General features: G+C 42.3%; 1 protein-coding gene across 1 annotated transcript; it reads right to left on the bottom strand.

Annotated features, from left to right (window-relative positions):
* Positions 1-6714: 6714 nt before the first annotated feature.
* On the bottom strand, positions 6715-11404 carry LOC111869507 (loricrin-like). Its single transcript, XM_023861082.1, has 2 exons — positions 11299-11404; positions 6715-7115 (listed from the first exon to the last, which is right to left on the bottom strand). Exons 1-2 carry the CDS (start codon positions 11402-11404, stop codon positions 6715-6717), a joined length of 507 nt encoding a protein of 168 aa, XP_023716850.1.
* Positions 11405-12610: the final 1206 nt, after the last annotated feature.

Raw genomic sequence — 12610 nt, 5'->3', positions numbered from 1 at the left:
AGTAACTAGTCTTTTACGTAGAAGTGTAGACTATAGGTGAGGGGAGGTGGGACGGTGAAGGGGGCATATTTTTCTATCTGGTTGGTTTGAGAGTACACAAGGGGGAGGAGTGTATGACTGAAATTACGTTTTGACAAGAGCAAAAAAAAAAATATTCCCCTCCACGTTCCCTTCTTTGCGTTTTTCTATCTCACCTCCCTCTCTTAACAAACCAACCCTATATAATTCTGTCAGCCATTACTGAATACGAGTACGAATATGACGTCACATCTTGAAGCAGCCATATTGAATGTTTGTGCCTGTTTAGCTGGGAGATTCACACAAGCCTATTGTCACAGAGTTCAGAATACTAGTTGTCACGTTTATGTCGTGTAAGAATAGAATTAGTTGTATTGTGTGGAAGAATGTATTGATGTAGGTCCTACAGTGTTTTGTTGGTCTGAACAACGGGTTTATTTTTATAACATTTACTGAGCTATACCTTGATTGACGTCTAGTCTCCCTCTGTGAACCCATATAGTGTCAAACTAATGTTGTCATTATGTTTATCAACTAATGCCCATACTGATTTGAATTCTGTAGCGTCAAGTGTGGGTGAAATGGGGTCTCAGGCACACAGCAGGGAGGCGCCAGGTGAGATGTGTCCAATGTCCCTTATATAAAGAAAATGAAAAAGAAAACACCTAGGCCTAACTACAAGGTCTGTTAGCAAGGGGAACCCGGTTCATCTAGCGTGAGAAATTAAAACGAACATTGAGAAAAGCAAATCAGCCCACCACATATTTGAACGTTGGTGCTTGGAGTGGTTGAGAATGCAAAGGACTCGTAACTGTTTGGGATGAAATCTACTACACTGTGGGACGTAAGGGTCTCACGCGCTGGCTGGGAAGAGCACGGTTTCCTCACTTGTAACGCAACGTAGTTTGGAGAGATCCAGACGTTTCGGAAGAACATATCACCTCCATCTTCAGGGTCGAAAAATAAGCCAAGGACGAAAGAAGCAAGGAAACGGCGACAAGTGATGAGGCTCAGCTTGTCGTCTTCTTCTTTTGGTTTCTTGCTTGGTTTACTGTTAGACTGTGAAGATGAAGGCAATATGTTCCTCCGAAACGTCGGTAAACATGCAGCCCAGAAGATTAGCACTGTTCATAGTCACAATTATGGAAAACTCAGGTCTGGCACATGCGGTCGCTCTTATCTATATGTCTGTGTTAACGGTATGCGTGAATAATCCAGTTGCTATGACTAAGTACCATTGAGCCCTTTAAAGTCTAATGGTTACCATATGTACCACCTGCTGTAACATAATTAAAACTCTGCATTCTACTCACAGAGTGTATTTTTATATTCCACGTGGTTCTCACAATAAACAACAGCTGTTTCCCTAAACAATATTAAGGGGTTGGTCTTTGTAGCAGAGACATAATGTGTTTCCTGTGAGGTACGAAATGAATTTTTTACATATTATTTAGAATAAATTCAATCTTGAGATGGGTAATCAGTATTACCACGACGTACACGTAGAGAAGTAGCACGTATTACAGATTAGTGACTGTAGAAATCAGTTATACTTGTATGTTTCACGTGTGTTATCATGTACTTAATGTTACTGGGTCCAACCTCAGAGTTCCTGTATCTTCATAGCGTCTGAAAAATAGAGACGGACTCTATGTGTGTGCGTGAGTGCGTACGTACGCTCACTCTACCTACAGGCTCAACTTTAGGACCAGTACTCATTTGGTTACCGCCATTAAGAAAAAAGGCAAACAGGCTTCATGCTGTTGTGTACAGAAAACAACGTCAACTTAATTATAAAAAAAAGGTAGATTTGCAGGTTTTAAGGCAAAATTAAAATACTTTTTTATTGCGAATAACGGATGCCCTTCAGAGCACTAGGACAGAGGTACATATAATTTACATTATTTGTTTAAGTCTGTAACTGGAACCCTACCTTGTGAACAAGAATACGAGCTTCCCCCAGCTGTAAACATTGACCTATGGAGAGGGGACAGCAGAGAGAGTTGAGAGTGACTGTAAGTATTACCTGATGATGGCCACAAATAGTGGTCGAAACATGTCGTACTGTATAAACTGTATATTTATCATACAATTATACGTATTGTAACGCGTAGGCATGATTTAAAAACGGGTTTTCGATTGGATGATTTAATTTATTGCGCCTTGTACATTCACACAACTTGGGACTACAGGCAACACAGCGCTATCGCTGTTCTACACACTTTTCACTACACCGTTTCACATGCACTAGGGTTATCAATTTTCACTCGTCGTATCCTGGCAAGGGATTTATCACAGTCTCACTGTCACTTGAATTCACTCATGAAGTCTTCTTGTCACAGCCTAATTCATTTTTTGCCATTTGTTCTCAAACATTTTCGACTGTCATCTCCAGATCTCGACCCAATTCTCCTTCTAACTCCGTGAGATCCTCGTTATATAGCCTCGGGGCAGACCCCACGGAAAACACCTTTTCTCTTGTTAAAGAGCGTTTACCGCTCCTGTGCCTAGCAATAGACGTCCTATTGTTGCGTGCGTTTGTGTTGCAGGAATGCTTTTACCGACCCATCTCCTAGAAATGGGTATAGACCTCACAGTATATTGTGAGAGTGAAACCGAATAAAATAAAAAAGAAACCTTAAAAACTTGCGTGTCATTTACCGACAGCTCGTGTAACTGAACATCACGGACAATTGGCTAGCATGCCCGTTTCTTATTCGGGAGGTCCCGGGTACATACCGTGCGTACCGACTAAGGCTGTGGTCAGCCTCTGGAGACAGATGCGGCGCGCAACAGTACGTGAAGATATGTCACGACCCTTCCCTATCACCTGTTTTCCAACTGATCATTCACTAATCGACGTTGCACAGTCAGAGATACTGACCGCGTGAAAGCACGTAGCGACCTCCATGTTGGTTCACAAAGCAGTGAATTTCTTCCGTTGCGAGTAATATGAAAGGATGCAGATGTGAGAGGCTGTCAAAACTACGTGACGCCCGTGCCGTATTTCGAGAAATTCCGTCGGCTACGTCATTTAGAGAGGGTACATAGACCACAGAATGTCTCTGAAGTAAAGCAAGTGGACGGGTTCAGTTCTGTAGGGTTTGAGGTCCTCACACCGGTGGTTATGAAGAGTTCTCCCGTCTTCCGGGATATAATGCCGTGTAATCCCGCTGAAATTTAACTGACTTTTCGGAGGAACATGGATCCGTTTCCTACCTCCCCGCTGGTTTCTTCCTTAGCTCATTCATCGAACATGAAGATGGAGTCGACATGCTCCTCCGAAACGTCGGTTGACTTTCAGCGGAGTAGACAGTGTTATATCCCAGAAGATGGAATCCCTGTTTCACTTCTGTTCACAAGCTGTCGCTACGTACGATTTAAATGAACATGTGCATTGCAGTTCGGCTGATGTACATATTCTCTATCTATTCCTTTTGATCCCACTTGGAGCATAAGACATCAATGGAACGCTTTGTTTCACTTCAGTTTCTTAATCTTAGACAATCATTAGGACTCCTTGGATGGGGGATCAGACAGACGCAAGGTCCCTACATACACAGGACAACCCAAACACAGAATAAACGCAGACATACATCCGTGCCTTGAGTGGGATTAGGACCCACAATCCCGGAGTTCGAAATAGTGAAGACAGTTCATGCCTTAAATCGCAGCCACTGCGATCGGTTGTTGTACATACAGCTCAATGTAATTTTGGTGGATTATTACGCTTCTGTTTAACTCATTGCCAACATGTATGTATTTGACGTGTATTCTAATAGTGGAAGTAGATTATTCTAAGTATTAATTCAATTGCAGATTTTCAGTTTCCTTTATGATCACTAGAAACCTAATACGATAGATAACGCGCCAAGGCAAAGCAATTGAGAATATCCCATCTGATATCATAGGCGGGACAGAAAACAAGAATACTTCCTTCCTTCCCTTCTGCTAGTCCTACTTTCTTTCGAAATATTACACTCTTGTATACATCGCGTTTTGTTAGATCACAAAAGGAAACATCAACATGATGAGGGGCTCGTTTCTTTTCAACGCTGAATTTTAGGGTACATAACTCAAAAAGTTCAAGAGGTTTACCCCCTCCACTGCTCCTGCCGCCATCATTGTAAAGCGCTCGCAGTCTGCAACAGCGAGGTTATTATTTTTATACGAAACAAATTGGCTTCAATTGCGCAACACTGCGTGTCTGTCTGTCTGTCCAGGTGTCAGGAAAGCCCTCGTGTGCTTCTGAGGATGAAAACCACAGAAAACAGTTCTAAATTCGGATGAATACCACAATATCGGTCCATGTTTGTGTGGGCATGTGTCCGTATGGCGATTGAAAGCATCTGAAGTGCGATCTGTTAAGAGAAAATATTCGGTGAAAGGAAATAACGAAAGAAATAAAGATTAATGGGCGAGATGGAGCAATGTTGTCTTGCTGAAGATGAAAACAAACGTTTGAATAAGGCAGAGAGCATGGGGCATCAGATAAGTGTACAATTACACGAGGAATTGGGTTCTTTTTTGCTGGCCGTCGGTTGGCCAACTGAAACAATTTGTTATAACTCAGTTTACAAAATGAACTCTTTATAAATCGTGTACTTATATTTTTCCCATCAAGTAATTTTTTATCTATTGTCACGTGATCGAGTGACTATAGGCGGGGTCTGGATGGGCAGTTGGATTTATTTGACTCTTCAACCAACTCTTGACTTCACTTCACAAATCACTATCACACACAGACGAGTGTTCTCAGTCACAGTATTCACTGCGCTGCTTGGTAACGTCTTCCAAAGGTGGGCGTTCCTCTTCTCTCGAGCTCACCTCCTCGCAGGCAGGCCGCCATTCTCACCAACTTCCTATACTTCTAACTCAGAAGTCAATGTTAAATTTGTGTTACGGCCGATGGTCAGTCGGCCAGTCTGTCTTGCCGTCAACCACACATCTGGGGCCCAAGCCCAGATTTTTGTTGCTGCCAGACAGTTGCAGGTTTTATTAATGTGGGGCGCCCTCTCTGGCGAGGGAACGGGACTATTGTTTACAATTGCTGCAGGCCCTCGCCAGCTCAGTCGTTCTCAGGTCCATATTTTATGGTATCAGATTCGAGACTCCGCCAATATGGAGGGTCAGGTTCCCTTATTTTTATTCCTCAGGAACAGGGCGGCCCAGTTATACCCCCAGGCAACAGGTTTACTTCTCGTCGACTTGTACTACACCCAGAGCTACGGCGGAGGTGTTCGAATCCACCTCTTCTAACTACAGATTGCTCCCCTTTACGTAGCCGCGGCACGAACCTCACAGACAACACCGCTTCCAGCAGTTGTTCTATTGCTGCGTGCTCGTCTGTTGAGGCGATCACGTGATGGCTACTGAACCATTGCCTAGCAACGGGCGTGTTTTCAGATCCGTTCCCTATCAACGTCTGTCTCTGCTGGCCTCACAATTTGTGGGTTTCAGCAGACATGCCACATTATATTGTTTTTAAAGTGTCTTTATAATGCGCCACTCTAAATCATACGAATCTTAATTAGTTAAATTTGAAACTGATACAGAAAGTTTGTCTAGAGTTTTGCAATAAACTCAGTAAGTATAATAAACTATCCATTTTCTATTCCTCATATCAAGGTTTTCCCGTTATTCTATTATTCAATTTCAGCGAATCCAAATCATCAATTAAATTCGCTGCTTTTAAGATATTCCTCCATTATTTTACAAATCCACTGCTCTGCAGAGAAACCGTACGCGGGCTTTATTTTATTTATAAGAAATTTGTGTAGGGCTGTCATTAGCAAAAGTGTACAGCTTAAGGAATAACACCGATTAAAATTCAAGGAATCTTAACGGAATGTCACATATGTACACAAAATAAAATGTTCTTCAGACATATGATTATGAGTTTATGTCGCCCTGCACCCAGCATCTCAACCTACAGAGAGAGAGAGAAGTCAATAAATGGCTCTGTTTTGGGTTGAAGAAGACTGAAGCCACGAAGCGCTGTCAATTTCTTCTTGACCCTATACCAACTAAGTGCTACTAATCTCGTATCAAACAAGTGGAAACAAAGAATATAAAAGGTGCGTTGTCCTTTGAAGCTGCAGGTCGATGGTACGTGCGCTCCTGCGCTGTTCGTATATCTGAGAGCAGTGATTGGTCTTCTTTGGACGGGAATCAAAGTAGGACACAATAAGTGCTTAAAGCTGGACTTGAACCCGTGGTTTCAGTGTTTACCGTGCAGGCAGTGGGCTACAGCCCTGTTTCTTGAACTGGTCTACACGCGGGAGTTGTCCATGCTGTCCGAGAGATGTTGTTGTGTGTGCATCAGTATGACGGGCCACAAGAGAAAACAAGGTAATGAGCACAATTTCTTTTTCCTTTCTCTGTTGGGGTGACAAGAGGGACATTATTCGCTCTTCAAACCCAATCCCCCCCGACCCCCTGCCCTTCTTTATGTTATTGTGTCAAACATGTTGCAGCATTGGAAGGGGAATACTCAACAGTTCTAAAGGATGTTATCGCTCTCCCATTTCGTTTGAAGCGCCTGATATGAGGAATGGGGTTTTGTGTATCCCGTTGTTACCTGCAGAGCGCGCTGCGACGGGCCCGGTAATGCACATAATTATGAAAACTCGATTTCTTAGTCCAGCACTGAACATATAAGGCTTTATTTTATTGCTCGGTTTCCATATTATAAGACTAGGGCATAACTATGTAATACGTAGTAAGCAGAAACGTGGAAATACCACCACCAGCAGCAGCAGCGCCAATATCACTACCAGCACAACCATCATCACCACCAGCACCGTCAACAGCACCACCACCAACACCGCCAATATCACTACCAGTACAACCATCATCACCACCACCACCAGAACCAACACCACCACTAGCATCGCCAACACTACTTCCAGCGCAGCAATAACCAACACCAGCACAACCAACACCAACACCACCAACACAACCAACACCAACAGCACCACCACCAGCACAACCACCACCATCACCAACAACGCCACCAGCATCATCAGCACCACCAGCAGAACCACCGCCATCAATATCGGCATCACCGTTGTCGCGAATTAAGCTCTTGGCCTGACCTGGTTACAAGGATTAAAACTGTTCCTTCAGTCTTACTGTTGCATGTCCCTGACGTCTACTGACGCCGTTTATATTGGTACGCCAGCTTCGGTATCCGGTTTTCACGCTCTTTCCAAATAGTTCAGCCATTTGTGTTGGTAGTTCGTTTTGTTATTTTGTTCATAGTTGCAAAGGAAGCCCTTTGAAATTTCAGAGAGAAATTAGAAACGCACTTCGTCAGAAGGACATAACCACTCCCCCATACGCCTTCATGACGTAGTGCTTATTTACTAAAGCAAAAGGAAAACTTCATCTTTTTCCTAGTACTCTCAATGTTTATTCATAGCGTCGTTAAATAACCAACAGAAAGACAAGCTCGTCGTCTTTACTGAGGTCTGCACTTGAGCTGGGCTTGAGCGAACTGAATGTTTATCCAGTACTTCATGTCCCCGAGAACCGATTTTTAGCGTTACAAACATGTGTGACCTTCTGTTAAATAATATAATTGTAATAACATCATTGAAGACAAGGCTTCAGAACTTTCCGGAATACCTTGCGCATACTGAAATGACCAGTATGTAGATACCACAAAGTTAGAGGCAATACCTGGAGAAGATTTATTCAGCAGTAAGGAAAATGCGTGTGACGATAGACGGGGACTGGTTTTGTAACTTGGTTTATTGAACTCTTCAATATCTCGTAACTAAAAATAACTATTGCAAAGATCACTGTAACTACAGTACACATAAAATTTTCTCACACTTCGTTAGCCTTTGTTTGGTAGCTGCTCCCAACAGCGGACTTTCCCCCTTCCTCTGGGTTCTCGAATTGCCCCCGGCCTCAGCTACCAGCTTCTCATTTCTCACAACTACAAACTCAACTGACCATCAGTCTAATTATGTGGCCCTGGCACGTACCGCGCAGAAATCTTCCATTATTTCAGTTTCTCTCCTTGCTGGGGAAACAACATGTCCACAGAGTTGTTCCCTAGCAATGACTGTTGCACTGTCGTTTGTTTACACAGCTGTTACTTGGCAGTAGGTCTACATGTCATAATATTCTATATCATCCACATGTTGAAGAATGTAGGCTATATTGTTGACATATGCTACCGTAACAACTCTGCTGTTTGAGCAAGAGCAGGTGATGGTGTCCGATTACGTATGTAATTTGATCCACCTGGAAGTATCAGTGCTAAGACAATGGTGCTGTCACTCCATGGCAGTTCAACGGCACGAGCCAGAATTGGGCCGGATGACGAAACAACTGAACAAGTCAGAACTGCTTAACGCTTGGGATGACATTCATATCGTAACCATCCTCCTGGCTCTGACGTGCAGTTATGCAAGATCCAGCGAGCCTGCATGAGAGAGCTGCCTAGTGCAGGCGAGGCATGGACCGCCCTGGAGTTGTGTACAGTAATGTGTACCCACACTGCTGTGCAGGGCCCTAACTCAGCAACAGGAGAGCCCAACTTAGCTCTCTAAGGGCCATAGCTCAAGCGGTTAGCCGCCGGCTTCGCACCACGGCGATCCGGGTTCGAGCCCAGCTCAGGTCGTATGGGATTTGTGGTGAACAAAGTGCCACTGTGGCAGGTTATCTCCGAGTACTTCTGTTTCCCCTACCAATCTTCGTTCCACCGATTTCTCCACGTTCATCATCAGCTTTCATCTGGGGCTGGTACAGTAGGTCAGTATTGGCCGCAGTACCAAATGGACTCACCTCACCCTAAGACTCTAAAAAAAAAAAAAAAGCGAAGGGCTGTTGCAGTTTGTAGGAGAACAGATCACGTCAGAAACCAAAACAAAGAGACGAGAACTAAATATATCCTACAACTCTGACAAAAGAGTTGGATATCAGGTTACTTATTCCGCCATTTTGAGAGTGCACTGACAGGAAGGAGAAGAATGGGTATATGGCGCAGGAGATGGAAGGACAAAGTCTGGTTTCAAACTTCAATCGGAACAGTCTAGTAAGATTACATTTGTAGAGGGTGATGATGTTGATAATACTGATAATGACGATGTGTGTCCATGCCAGTCCATATGGGCCATAATCTTGTAAACAAGGTTCCAGTGTCTGTTTCAGAGCTTAGCAATTTCTGCGAATTTAAGCCTTCCGCGTACTCGTTTCCTCTCTTACACTGCGATCGAGGTAAAAATTCTCGCAGTTTTTTTTTATTTCAAAAGGGCGCAGTTATCCGTAAATTAATGTGACGTCAGTTCATAACTCAGTATGGGATATTAATGATTTTGGTACTTATAAACTTGTAGCGTTGTTTTTCTCTACTTTTCAATAAGATGCTTTAGCATTCTTGTGCAATGTCTACTTCCATCTCACTAGAAAGCGTCTTTAAAGAAAAGTGCTTGATGTAAAATGTGTATATTCAGGCACCAGAAAATCGCGACGTCATCTAATTATCTGATTAACGTCATTGTTACATTAATTCATCTCTCCCTAATTGCTTCTTCTAACTATTTCCCCCTTTTCTTATTAGGCGAGAGAAAATTAATGGTGGTGAAGTTCGGGCTGGTGGGAGATGTGACGTTATGTCTTTTATGTGACAGAAACAGAAAATCACTTTTAAAGCAGAGACTTATGGGCTCATAATATCCGGTGGTGAACGCCATTAAAGTCCATTAGTAAAAAGAATTGCTGACAATAGTGGAACGGAAACAAAGGCAGACAGGCTCCATCAGGGCTCGGGGAAGGAAGAGGACGAGACCATGCGAAAATGAGAGAATTTCGTTTGTCTTTGTTGTCATACGTCTATTTGCAGTATCTGACGAGGTGAGTGATCTTCCTGACTCTGTCATATTATATCGCAGAAAATTAACGCCCTTCACTCCACCGTGTTACTGCGCTAGCGAAAATATTGTTAGGAGAAACTGGCTCACCTTGTGTCTCAGACCTAACCTATGCATTGGCAGGATAGGTCAGAACAATACGTTTTGCACCATCAGGAACTGATGATCTGAACTTCCTGACGTGCGTTGACGCTGCGTCTGCATGCTAAACACTCCATAACCTATATTCGTGGCGTGTTTATTCCCCGAAAAATCCAGAGCTTTTGAGGCAAAGCTATAAATTAGTAAATCTTCCAAGGCCAATTTTAGTCTAACTCAGGAATTAATGTTGGTAGTACTGAAAAAGTGCTGATCACAGTGGCCATTCGGACTAATACATGTTCTCTCGCTGGAACACTGGGATCATGGATTCGAATCCCACTCAAGACATGGATGGATGTGTGCGTTTATTCTGTGTGTAGGTAGCGGCCTTGCCACTTACTGATCCCCCATACAAGGAGTCCTACCGACTGTGTATAGGATTAAGGAACGCAGCGGAACCGCGCATGGGGCAAATGCACGCGCTAATCACTTGTGAATCGAGCGTAGTTTCCGATTTCTTTATTACGGTGTGATTGAACTCGTAAAAATCCGAAAGCAAGGGGTGAGGGGGTGGATTGATTAGGAAACAGCTCCTGATAGGCGATTTGTGCGACCACCCTTGCCTCTCCCGCTGCATCTCCTGCATACCATTTCGGATGGGAGAGGCAGGAGGTCCGGAGGGAGAGGTGAGACATGCATTCAGACGTCGTTGGGAAAATGTGATTAGTTGGCGGAAGTGAAGTTGCATATTTATACGGCTCGGAAATTCCCGAGAGGAATTTTAAATATAATAATGAAGTCTTATTTGCATTAAGTACTTGCATTCAAGAAGTAGATTTTAAATATATGTAATACATATTGTAATGTGTTCGAATCTTCTTTCGTTGAGATCTATTGGTTTTCAGCGGAATGGTAAAATTTAATTCTCTTATTCAGCCAACAATTCCACCTTGATTTCTAAAATATCTTCATGAACACAGTGGCTTGCCTCTTTTCATGCAGGAAATTTAAAAGGCATGGAGGAAATAATGCAAATTGTTTTCTCAAATTGATCATATTTCAATAAATTTGTCTGAACATAAAAGAAATCGACAAGAAACAGACTATCATTCGTATGACAATTTTCATAACATAAAATAATAAACGTGCTCCAAATATACTGAGTTCGAATTTGTAACCTAATTTTGAGATCTAGGAATAAAATGACGTTGCCAAGTTTTCACCGTTCATTTCACTGAACATTGGTTCTCGTGAATGCCTCTTTGTGAAGCTGATGTCGAGGTGTGTGTTCGTCCCTTGTCAGCATGCTTCTTACCTGTCAAATTGCTCCTGCTCAATCCCTTCCCACCTGACGAATAGAGCGATTTCTCTTTCCGTTTTCTTGTCCTATCCGGCTCCAGTGTCACGTGATTAGCAGTCATTTTAAAGTACGTCAGACGAGTCCCAATTTTTGTGTTTACTATATATTCTCTCTTCCATCGTTTTCTCTAAATAGTTCACACAAATAAATTTACCCTCTTCACATCCTTTGAGACGCGAGCCATGTTTACCAACAGCAAAAAGCCAATTATAAACAAGAACTGAGGAAGTAAAAATACATTAATGCAGAAGATACAGAAAAACTAACAGAAGAAAGAGATGATGAATATACAGATCGTAAGGCTAAAAATTAAAGAATGTATGAAAATTTAAGGCTAAAACAGAAACGTTAAATATTGATATAATTGTTGTTAACTGATTTAAAAATATCAGTTATAGAAAGCCATTACTTTTAGAAGCAGTACAAGAGACCTCCAGGCAACATTTACAGCAGAAACACATTTGGCCGGGGAAGTAATCTTTGCGAGATAAAAGACTTGAAAAGTTGTTGTCGGTGATGATGGTGATAATAATAATAATAATAATAATAATAATAATAATAATAATAGGACACGTGCTAACGTAGTTGGTTGAGGCACTGTGCTATAAACCGGAAGGTTGTGGGTTCGATTCTCGATGAGCTTATTGGATTTTTCAATTGACCTAATCGTTTCAGCCGCAGTATGGTCCTGGGGTCGACTCAGCCTCTAACAGAAATTAATATCAGGAATTTTCCGTATGTGTAAAGGACAGCCAGCGCTTAAGGCTGACAAACTCACCGCCATCTGTGAGCCGATTTTCTAGAAAATGTAGCAGCCTTGACGGTCTGTTACAGGGATAGCTTTACTTTACTTTAATAGTAATAATAATAATAATAATAGCTAAATTATATGAGCAGAACGGAGTCCAACTGGCTAATCCAATGGTCTTTCAGCTAGTGATGAAGATCCTCACCTATCATAAACACTAAGTTTCGCTTCTGTGTTGACAGTGTAAATCAGTTCATTCCCTTATTTATTTACATGCTTCTTAACTGTCAAAAGGGAGATTATAAAATAAACAGGGGGGAAGAAGGAAACAAATACAGCACATGAAGACGAAACAAGCGAACTTGTGTCAATTAAACAACAATAAAATTTGAATAAATGCAGTAGCACCAGCCGTTTGGCGGATTTGAGGATAGAAGTATATGCATCAACATATTTCTTTATGATTATAATGACTAGATGGGTTTGGATTGGTAATCGGATTTATTGAGCTCTTACATT

Source organism: Cryptotermes secundus, unplaced genomic scaffold, assembly GCF_002891405.2.
Source record: "Cryptotermes secundus unplaced genomic scaffold, Csec_1.0 scaffold10, whole genome shotgun sequence".
Lineage (NCBI taxonomy): Eukaryota > Metazoa > Arthropoda > Insecta > Blattodea > Kalotermitidae > Cryptotermes > Cryptotermes secundus.
The sequence above is the reverse complement of the archived record's forward strand: the minus strand, read 5'-3'. Positions and strand labels throughout refer to the sequence as shown.

Coding starts and splice junctions, on each gene's coding strand:
- LOC111869507 (XM_023861082.1), bottom strand. CDS start 11,404: ATGACTGCTAATCACGTGACACTGGAGCCGGATAGGACAAGAAAACGG. Junction 7,116..11,298: donor GAGCAGGAGCAATTTGACAG/GTAAGAAGCATG, acceptor CCTTGTAACCAG/GTCAGGCCAAGAGCTTAATT.